The following is a 10,849-nucleotide window of genomic DNA, read 5'->3' as shown; positions in this document are numbered from 1 at the left end:
CTCACTCTAAGGAAATTCCTTGTCATCGTCACATCACCACGTATTAAGACTGCTCCTCCAGATGGGAAGGCAGCAAGGTCAGGCACAGCACTCTGTTCCTGATCTGACTTTTCTTATCTGTCCATCTCCTCATTCTCAAAAGTCAACTTCCTGAGAGGAGGACCCTATTGACCTTGCTTCTGTGCTCCTACTACCCAGAACAGGCCTGGCAAATGGAAGGTGCTCAGTGCTTTTTGAAAGAGTGAAAAGGCCCTTCACCAAATCATTCCAGTTTTCTAGGTCAGAATCTGAGCACCCTCTTCCCCCTGCTTGGCACACTGCACCTGTCATGAAAAGGCAGTGGCCCAGCCAACTTGGGCATGGGAATTCTCCTGGTGTGAGGTCTTCTTACCTTCCCGTACCTGACGGGGCTGCTCTCCCACTTCAGAGCAGGATTATAAGACACCCCTCCACCGTGATATCCAAGAACATCCTGGAGGGGAGGCCAGAGGTAGAGGGGGCAAATGTGTGTGTTGGGGGCAAGAAAAGGAGAGAGGGCAGAGCCTTCAAAGCAGCTGTTGCTAGAAAAACTGGGCATCTGGAGTCTGTGTTCACACAGATGCACACAAACAGACACACACTGAGTACAGAATCAAATTTCGGTTTATTCAGACTGTACCTTTCAGGGGCAGTGGGCAGAAGGAGGGCAGAGAAAGTGGATTTGGCTCTTCGGGGCACTGTTGAGTGCTGATTCTTTTCATGTGACCTTTGGGTCACCAGAATGACCACATGATGATGAAGGTGGTGATGGAGGGACTGAGGCCAGGCCCTTTTGGATCTCTTGGACCAATTCCTAACAGAGACCAGTACTGTGGCCAGTCAGGTTTTCTCCAGGGATTAAAGAGCAGAAGGCTAAGAACATTCAGAATTCCAATAAAAGAAATGCAGGCTGAGGATGGGGGGACACTCCTGGGGGCTTCAACTCTGTAGGCAGTGATGTGCAGATGCACACATGTCCAGCTTGGGCCAGGTCTGTGTGAGCAGCGTGCGTACATGCCATATCTTCTATAAGCGGGGTTGGCCGGCCTCACCCCATGCCTCTGTTATGTGGTGGGCCTCTTTTCGATCTTTCTTCCCTTTTTTTTTTTTTGCAAGAAGTTGAAATATTGATGGAACTGACAAAGGAGAAACAGTCCTCAACAATCCTAAGAAGTTGCCCTTTCTTCTTGGTCCTTGCCCTACGTGTGCAGGAGGGAGGCACCTACCTTATTCCTGGGATCCTGGAGGGAGGCACCCCAGTGATGGGTGGGAGGTGAAGGTGCTCAATGGGCAGCTGGCTGGGAGTGGCCACAGGGCACCCACATCATCTCAGCTTCTGCTACACCACTGTTGAACCCAGCTGGGCTGTGCAGGAACTGCCTCAGCAAGGGGGAGGCATGGACCCCAAGGTGGGGACACCCGAGCGGTTCTGCCTGCTCAGTGACTATGGTGGAGGATGTGAGGACTGTGTTCCCAAACTGGTCTACTTCCTCGTACTGTTCAGTCACAGTTCTTGTGGCTCCATAGCACTGGGAGCCACCTGGCACAGTCTGCAACTCAAGGACACTCTTTTGCCGCTCTGTGGGTAGGGGGTGCTCTGAGGAGGGGGTAGGCTTGGGCTGCTCAGAGCTCTGTGTGACCACTTCCTGTTTCCCAGCCATGTCCTGGTCACCTTCCTGGTGGAGCAGGACCTGGCCTATGTCTTGAGCCAAGTGTGTGCTTTTCCCTGAGACATCATGGCTGCCCTTAGGGCTGGAAGCCTCTGGAAGCTTCCTTGTGGCCGACTGGATGGAGATGAAGGTCGGGGAGGAGGGTGAATCTCTTCTGGAAGGTACAACTCGAGGGAGGCCTGAATCTTCTCTCAATGTCTCCAGCCTTCTAGTGGGAGAAGCAGTTGAAGTGGCCTGACCTCTAGCCTCTGCGTGATTTCTGATATTGGCTTGACCCTGGTCCTCAGTATGGCATTCAACCTTGGCTTGGCTCTTGACTTCAGTTGGCTCTTTGACCTCCTGGTCTAAGTAACTGGGCCTGGCTCTACTGCTGGCTACAACACTGATCTTTTGGGCACTGTGGTCCTTGTGGGATCCTTGGGAATGGTTCCTAGCGTTAGTCTCAGGCTGGAGGCTAGACATAGAGCTGAGGGCTTTGTGTACAGCCTCTTCAATGTCCAGCAGCCTGGCCAGGGTCTGTTCCTTCAGTCGGGCAACCTCTGTGCTGACCCGGGTCAGTTCCCCAAAGGCCTGCTCCACTGAGGCCTCGGGCTTGCAGGAAGCAGCAGGAGCCTGGGAGGCAGCCCCTCCAAGCTGGGGCATAGCCTCAAAGAGCCTCCACAGGGCATGCACATCCACGCTGCTTGCTGCTTCCTTCTCCAGGGCTTGTACCTGGCTCAGGAGGCCCTGGAGCTCTTGCTGGCTTCCCTGCAGAATCTCAGCGTTCTCAAGAGCCCCTTGCTTGGAACATTCCATGGGCTGTTCTCCTGGGGGACTGGAGTCCTGCTGTGGTGAGGTGCAGTCATTGTTGAGAGCATTGAGCTTCTGGGGCTCAGGCCTCTCGGCATTGCTGCCAGCAGCCAGACCCTTGGAGGCCACAGTGCTGAGGCTGTTTTGGGGGCTGGGATGGCTCTGTCCACTGGAGCGTTCAGCCTGACGCATGAAGCCCTGGTCTGAGGTAGTGGGAATTTTGGCCTGCTGAGGAATGGCTGCTTCTGTCTCACCTGGTTTGTGTTTTTGTTGTCTCTTCTCCAAGGAGAAGGTGGGAGGTAGAGCTGAAGGCTTGGGCAGCCTCTGAGGAGGGTGGATCTGGGCTAGGTGTGCAGGTTTGGGAGGCACTGGGGGTTTCTTCCTTGGAGGTATGGTGGGCTCCAGCTTTGGGGCCTTTGTCTGTGACTCCCCAGAAGTTTTCTGACCAGCAGGGCTGCTGTGGGTGTGAAGGGGGTCCTGCAAGGGCTTGGAGATCTGGTTGGCGTCCTCATCATGGCGGGCTTGGGCTGAGAAGTCACGTCCTGTCACAGCAGCTGAGAGAGTAGGAGGAGGAGGAACAGAGGCATTATGGGAGTGCAGGTTGGCACCTGCAGCTTGGACCCTGGAGAGCAGAGTGTTGTGGGCTAAAGGGGCAGTCTTCAGGGTGGTCTCTGCAGCTTGGAGGCCCCCTGGGCAGACTTGGGCCATCACCTTCCCTGGAGGTTCCCAAGTCCTCTGTGTGTGGCCTCTAGCCTCCTCCTGCCCTGGCCAGGGTCTCTGACCTGGGCCTCCCTGGAGTGGCCTGGGTGCTTGGGCTGAGAGGACAGTCTCCCTGTCCCTTGGTTGGGGTTCCTTCTCAGAAAGCTGGACACCCCTGGGTGGTTCAAAAGTCCTCACAGGGTGAGCAGTGTAGACGCCATCCTGAATCGTCACCCACCCCTCAGACAGCCCTCTAGGTTGTGCTTTCTCTTCCCCACTGACCTTTCTGGGGGTTGCGGGGATCCTGGAGTCACCTCCGGCCATAGGCCTGATGTTGCTCTGGGTAGCCCCAGTGGCACTGGCCGGTGCTTTCAGGAGACCATCTTGGATGGGCATGGCAGTGGCTGCAGGGATGGGGCCCTGTTTTTTCTTGTTCAGAACTTGCTGGTGCAGGCTCTGGGCCTCCGCTGTTGCCATCCGCAAACTCTGCATGGCTGCCTGGAGGTCTGGGGTCCCAGGCCCTGGTGGGGTAGCCGTGGCTCCTCCTAAGGCTGCCACCCCTTTCTTCCCAGTGTGATGGCTGTCTTCCTGCTTTTTTGCCTCATGCAATGGGGTTGGGGCTGCAGTTTCCCCGGCCAGAGGGCTTGCCTTTCCAATGGCCTTAGGTGGATAGGGCATGACTCCTATATCTCGGGGATGCCCCACCCCCATGCTGGGGTCCAGTGGTGGAACATGGATGATGTTCTCAGTTGGGGGACGCTTCTGGGCCCCCTCGCTGGCTGGCACCGGACTTGGGTCAGCCGGTGGCTCCCACCGCAGGCTGTGCAGGCCACTCAGGTCTCCTTTGTCTATGCAGCTGGCTAGCAACTGCACACTTCTCCTCTCGGGGGCCCTGCTGGTTAGCTGGGGCTGTAGGGTGTAGGCAGTCAGAGAGACGAGACCCTGCTCTGTCTCCTGCATCACCAGCCCAGTCCTCATCACAGAGGCCCCGAGGCTACAAGCCAGCAATTGCTGGAGCTGGGGATCTAGGTCTTCAACATTCCCACTGTTGCCTGGAGCTGGCAGCCTCAGTGGATGGAGCTGGAGTTGGCCATTTGGGTCCTGCTGTACCAGTAGTCCCTGTTGGTCGATGTCTGGCCGGCGTAACACTTGGCGGACAATCCTGGGAAGCTCGCCAGACACCAGCTCCTCCTTCCGTATGTGAGGATGACCCTGCCCTGGGCTTGGGAGCATGTACTTAGCAAGGCAGAGCTCCCCTGGCCCTCGGGTCTCCATGAGGATGCCTCCATGGTGCAGGACGCGAGGTGTGGCATGCAGAGTCTGCAGGGTCAGCTCGGCTGCAGACTCTTGCTTCTCCAGCATTCCATTTTCTGAGGGTGTCTCCGGCTGCTCTTCCTGGAGGTTGCCCCCTCGGATGCTCTCGGCTGCCAGGGAGCCCATGGGGCAGTTCTCAAACAGCCAGGTGAACTTGTGTACAGAACCTTCAGGGATGGGTGCAGGGGTTATCTTGGCCCCCTGATCTTCTCTCTTGCCTAACTCCAGGGCCTGGAAAACCTCCTTCTGACGAGACACCTGCCCTGAAGGGATCTCTACCCGGCTGCAATACCGCACAGGCCCTCTTCCACAGGGGCGGCCTGCAGAGGCCTGCAGAGGTTCGGTCTCAAAGACATGTCCAGCTGTCTGTCTTTCCCCAGTCTGAACCTGACTGACCTGCAGGTGCTGCTCCCTGGAGCCCTCTGCCTGGTCCAGGGGTGGGGGCTTGAACATCCAGGTGCAGGACCGGGCCTCAGCCTTGGTTGTGGGATCTGTGAGCTCTGACCCCTGCTTCTCTGCCAACTCACTCATTGGGCAAGTCTCAAACAACCACCGGATGGTCTGCACATCTCCCTTTGGGGGAGTCTCAGACTTGGGGCCTTCTTGATTCTTTCTGTCCTCTTCCTGTCGTTCCTGCTGTTCCCGCTGGTGGATCATCTCCAGGGGCTGAGTCTCAAAGAGCCACCGAGCAGTGCCAACATCCCCGGCCACCACTTCCTGCCGAGTGATGCCCCGTACCACATCGACGGTACTGGGACTTCGACCCAGCTGATCTAGGGGCTGGGTCTCAAACATCCATCTATAGCCCTTCACATCACCTCCAACTACTTGCTCTCTACTGACAGAGGTCAGGGCATGAAGATGTCCCTTGCTGTCCTGCATGGCATATACTGGGGATCCCACACCCTGGGACTGTCTAGCAGTTGTTTCTGATCCATTTGCACTCTCTGGGGCTGGAGGCTCACCCTGCCCAATACTGTCCAGGGGAAGGGTCTCAAAAAGGTTCTTGAAGGTCTTCACATCCCCCTTTACCCCGTCTCTTTGGGGCACATCCTGAGACAGAGGTAGTGCTGAGGAGCCATCACACATGAGTCCTTCACCCTCCTGGTGTCCCACCCGCTGCAAGTGACCCACTTGGACGTTGTCTCTGAGAGAGTCCAGGGGCTTTGTCTCAAATAGCCACAGAGTGGAGCGGACGTTGCCAGGGACCACTTCTTCCTTAGGTGGAGCCTCAGCTCCAGCCTCCTCGTCCCCCTTCAGAGTGTCCAGGGCTCGGGTCTCAAACAGATGCCGCTGCTGCTGAACATCTGGGCCAGGAGGAATAAGGTCCGGGGATGGCTGGAAGTCCTTCTCATCCACCAAGATCTCCCGGATGGCATCCAGGGGCTGCGTCTCAAAGATCCAACGTGTTGCACTGACGTCGGGCCGGGCCCCCTCCTCTAGGGAGATCCCCCGGATCACCCTCACCTGGCTGGGGTCTTGGTTGAAGGCATCCAGAGGTCGTGTCTCAAAGAGCCAGCGGGCAGACCGCACTGCGTTGCTTTGGATCTCCTCTCGACACGCGGCCTTGACCTCATGGATGGCACCTTCTGCATCCTGGATGGCACACAGTGGCTCTGTTTGGAACAGCTTCACTGTTTTCTTCACATCGCCCTTCAGCTCCTGGATCTCAGAGCGCAGCTCCAAGGGGCTCTGCTCTTGGATGGAGGGGCGGGAGCCCAGGCGATCCAGTGGCCGTGTCTCAAAGAGCATCCTAGTTCCCTGCACATCTCCACTGGCTGCAGGCTCCCTCGTGGTAGGCTCTGTTGCCTCCACCTGGCCCCCAAGCTCATCCAGTGGCTTTGTCTCAAACAGCCACCGGGCTGCACGAACATCACCTCCTGATGGCTGGGGTCCGGCTGGCTCCCGGTCTGTGCTATTGGCAAAGGTTCCTTCCTCAAACTTTCGGGAAGTGGCCTGGACATCACCGCCTGGCACGGGCTCTTTGGCAGCTGGTTTCTCATGATCACCAATGGCATCCAGCCGCCAGTTCTCAAAGATCCAGCGCATGCACTGAACGTCACCCTCTGTGGGCTCCTCAGAGCCCAGGACCTCAGCCAGGTCCTCAGCCACGGCCTCAGCCAAGTTTTTGCGGAGCTCAGGGTGGATGTGCCTGTAGAGGCGGCGGAGCTCACCAGCTTGCCGCTGCTGGTGGAATTTAGAGAAGGACTCCTTGGGCGGCGGTGGCGGCAGATCCTCCAGGACTGGGGGTGGAGGGAGGGACAGGTCCTCTGCAGTCGCCATTGGGATGGTTGGTGTGGGGGCCACCTGAGTCTGGGCGTTGGCCATTCTTCTGAGGAGAAGGGGCAGAGATGATGATGTGGTTGGGGGATTCACTTGGGGTGGGGTTCAGTTGCTGGGATAAATGGCAGGGTGTAAGGCCCAGGGGCTGAGTGACTTTTCCTTAGAGACTCCCTCCCTCTCTAGGTTGGGCTGGCTCAGAGCTCACTTGGCCTGCTTGGTGTGTGAAAAGTCACCAACTTAGGACATGTGGCTCCATCCATCAAGGTTAGTTCCTGATTCCCTGCATCACCTGACCTGCTAGGGGGTTTGTGGGTCTTTGTTTTGGTCCCACAAAGGATGCCCACATCTCCAGTGGAAAAAATGGACGTGCCCATCCTTGCCTTCCTGTGTCCAAACCAGTTTTCCCTGTTAGACTTCCGAGTAAGTGACCTGGGGAAATCCTGACCGAGGAGTCTCAAGAGGTAAGTCCCTAAACTGGTGACTGGTTTCTCATGGAGAGGAAATTTGTACAGAGAACACCAGAGGGCGCGCTGACCACTTTGATTAGAACCTGCTCAACCTTTACATCTAGGCTCTCACTGCCAAACTTTCCCAGGTCCAGGAAAATGAAGCCCAGCCCTTTATAATTAAAGATAAGGAAACTAAGGCCCAGAGTCAGATCTTGGTGAATAAGTGGCAGGCAGTGCCGGCATGGGTGTCCCTAGACCCCATTTGGGGCCTGGCTCCCAAGAAATAAGAGGTTAGGGGATGCGAAGCTTTCTTATTGGTCACTCCCTCTTTCTTATATAGTACCCCCTCTATTCCTCAGCAGGACCCCTAGGAGAATGTGAAGGTGATATCGCCAGGGAGGGAAGACTGTGGGATCAGGGTCCTTTCTGCAGAAACAACCCTGCCCCTTGCTCATGGAGAACCCTTCCTAATCATGTGTAAGCACACACAGCTCCAGGACTGCCAGGTGCAGGGTCTCACCCCTGAAGTTCCTCATGATCATTCCAGCCCCAAAACTGGCTCCTCTTCTGCCCTCCTCATGTCAATCAATTTCTACCGAGGTGTGACCTTTGCCCACTCTATCCCCACCCCTCAAGCCCTTCTGATTTGTCTCATGTGTGTCTTATCTGTCTCGTGACAGGTGTTTTGACAGTCCCCAGAGCCCAGTAGGAAAAGAATGAGAAGCATGTGCCCCCTTCTGCTGCCCCTGACCCACTACTCTGCTCTACACTTGGTGCTAAATATAGCTGAGGTCCTGGCGTTGGAACAGCAGCCCTGTACTCAGTACTCAGTACACCAGTGGGGATCCTGGGTGCCTGGGACCCACATCATCTCCTACACTACCCTTGGTTTCCAGAGGACCCTGCCTCCTGCCTCCTGAGCTGGGGTCAGGACCCTGGCCTGCAGGTCAACCAGGTGCTGGAGTCAGGAGATCTCCCCCGGCCATAGGGGTGTTAGGGTATGAGTAGGTCGGAGACAATGGCAGCAGGTGGGAGACGGGACTTCTTCCTATGGCTACCTCAGAAGGAGGAGCGGGAACACTGAGGCCTGCTTGCCCCACCTCACCCATACCTGGCCTGCCCACCCAAGGCATCAGAACCCTGAGCACTGAGGCCTGAAACCTGTGGCCTGGGTCTCCTCGATTCTCTGCAAAGTTTCCTTCAGTCTCTGAGCCATGATGAGGATTTTCTGCCAAAGACAAATTCGTGCCTGTCCCCACCTCTGCTCTAGCCTGTCACCACCAGATGTCAGATGAGCAGATGTCATATATAGGCCACCAATTCCACCCCACCCGACTCCCAGGAATCTCCAGAATCCCTGCTAGGGTCACAGGCTGCTAGCACAGAGTCCAGAGATGTCAGAGCTAATCCTCAGAGGTCACTGAATCTGACCACTAATGCAGAGGTTCAGAGGGGGGACATCGGGGCCCAAAGAGGGGAAAGGAGCTGTCCAGGGAGACTCATGGAGGCAGCGGTAAGGTCTGAAATAACCTTCGGGACTCCTGGTCTGTCCACCTCCACCCTGGGTGGGCCTGAGACTCCTGGGGCAGAATTCAGAACTGGGACCAGGCTTAGGGTAGCGGGAGCCCCAAGAGCTGCCCCAGAGCCTGGCCTCCTGGGACTGGGTCAGCCACTCAGGATGACCCACTCTTTCCCCATCTCCTTCTTGGCCCATTCAGGCTGCTCTATGACTCAGATTTGGTCTCCTTGCCCTGACCCCTACCATATCTGACCTGAGGACTTTCCTACATGGCAAGATGAGGGCCTGGGGTACAGGCCTCCCACCCAGGTTCGATGACGCCATATGTGGGGAGCTGAACTCAAGCCAGCCCTAGGGAGATATCCCTGGTACCAGATATGCCAAGACTTTCACCCACAACAGCTGGTCACGGGACCTGTCCTAGGCTACATTTCTGGCCTACCTACTGTCCCTACCCCGCCCGGCTCCTTCCCAGCTCTCTTCTGTCCCTTTCTCCTGCAGACTCTGGGACTTCCATTGGCTTCCCTTGGAGGGAACCCCGAAACCTGAGGAGCTCCATACCTGTATTTTAAAAACCAAAATTCTTTCTGAATTATACCAGATTGGCAAAAGCCTGTCCCCTTGGCTGACCTAGGTCTGTGGTGGGCATTCTGAGCGCTCCTGTGGGGCTCCTACGAGTCCGCGTTACCCTCTTGGTGGATTCTTTGTCTGAGACTCTTCCACTCACCTACACCTGTGCTTATCACTCAACTTCCTTCTCTTCTTGGTGCCACCCCTGATGCCCCCATCCCACAGGGTGCAGAGGGCCCCAGCCTCAAGAACCAGGTGTTCTATGGAAGGTGAGAGGGCAGGGTACTCACCGAGGGTCCTGCTTGGCTGGTGGGGTACTCGGGATCAGTAGCAGGTGTGGCCTATGGGTCTGTCGTCCTGCTTGAGATTCTCCTGTGGGGTTGGTGCTGTTCTGTGACTTGGTCAGCTACCTTCTCACTGCCCGCCTCTGGGTCTCTGTTCTCTGCCAGCCCCAGCAGCTGCCTTTATCTTTCTGGTTAGGGGGTGGGCCGGAGAGGGGGCGGGCGAGGGAGGCTATGTTCAGAGTATTAAGTGGTGCTGCTATTTTTAGGGCTTGTGGAAGTCCCTCTGTCATCCTGGGGAATCAGTTACATGTCTCTTGGGGCTGGGGAGGGGCAGCAGAGGGAGTGGGGAGAGCTCCATTCATCCCAAGTCTGCTCTGAGAACTGGGCACAGTCAGTGACTCAGCCGTGGCGTGGGGTGGGGGTGTCCAGACTATTTTGAGGGGATGAATAAGGAGGGGCATTTGACACTGGGGTGGTCCCACTCCCTCCTTATCTGATCCTCCTCTCTCTGTGCTGGACTGGTCTCTGACTTCCTGTGAACCACCGTGCCAGGAGACTGGAGGCTCACCATGGGCAGGGCTGGGCCTCACCGTCCCCAGGCGGGACGCTTCTGAGAATAAGACCCAGCTCTTCTTCTCCCTGGTTTCCCCAAAGCTTTCCCCTCTCTTCTCCGTTCCTTCTCATGCCCCAGGGCCTTGATTGAAGCAGATTGGGGGAAACATCTGCCTGACCAGGCCTCAGCTCTTTGGTAGGCCTGATTTTTCAAAGAATCCCACGGAAGAGTTCTGTGGCTTCCACACCCAATCATCAGGGTCCTTGTCTACTTCTGGACCCTTCCCTCTGACTCAGGGCCCAGACTTCCTGGGAATGGCGGGGAGGGCAGGGGTGCCATGTGGGAGCTGACTGTGGGGTTATTTCTGACCCTGGCGTCATCAGCTTCCCAGTCACCGACAGGATGGGGGTGGGGGGCATCACACCTGCCTCCTCTTGGCAGCCCGGAGCCACAGAGACCTGGCAGGCTTAAGGATCCTGCACCGGGGCCAGTGGGCAGGGATGTCAGGGTATTATCCACAGCAAATATGAAGGAGGGTTGTGTCTCAGGTGGGAGGCTCGGCTGGCTCCATGTCTAAGGGTGTGCTGGCCTGGTGCGTTTTGTTACCTAGCAGATGCGGTCTTCCTTCTGACACCCCAAGTGCCCTCTGGGGCCAGAGGGTGATGCCACACATTGCTCGTTTTTTCCATGGAGTCAACATT

General features: G+C 56.7%; 1 protein-coding gene across 3 annotated transcripts; it reads right to left on the bottom strand.

Annotated features, from left to right (window-relative positions):
* Nucleotides 1-624: 624 nt before the first annotated feature.
* Nucleotides 625-9,761, bottom strand: XIRP1 (xin actin binding repeat containing 1). Of its 3 annotated transcripts, XM_079116015.1 has the most exons (3): nucleotides 9,602-9,761; nucleotides 3,459-6,822; nucleotides 2,896-3,031 (listed from the first exon to the last, which is right to left on the bottom strand). In XM_079116015.1, exons 2-3 carry the CDS (start codon nucleotides 6,816-6,818, stop codon nucleotides 3,023-3,025), a joined length of 3,369 nt encoding a protein of 1,122 aa, XP_078972141.1. In that variant the 5' UTR covers nucleotides 6,819-6,822; nucleotides 9,602-9,761; the 3' UTR covers nucleotides 2,896-3,022. The 3 variants fall into 3 exon arrangements, with proteins under 3 accessions (XP_078972139.1, XP_078972140.1, XP_078972141.1); XM_079116013.1 differs by having other exon boundaries at nucleotides 625-6,822; XM_079116014.1 differs by having other exon boundaries at nucleotides 625-6,819.
* Between the last annotated feature and the right edge of the window lie 1,088 nt (nucleotides 9,762-10,849).

Source organism: Sciurus vulgaris, assembly GCF_902686455.1.
Source record: "Sciurus vulgaris genome assembly, chromosome: 16".
Classification (NCBI taxonomy): domain Eukaryota; kingdom Metazoa; phylum Chordata; class Mammalia; order Rodentia; family Sciuridae; genus Sciurus; species Sciurus vulgaris.
Note: the sequence above shows the minus strand (reverse complement) of the source record. Positions and strands in the feature narration are given on the sequence as shown.

Coding starts and splice junctions, on each gene's coding strand:
- XIRP1 (XM_079116013.1), bottom strand. CDS start 6,818: ATGGCCAACGCCCAGACTCAGGTGGCCCCCACACCAACCATCCCAATG.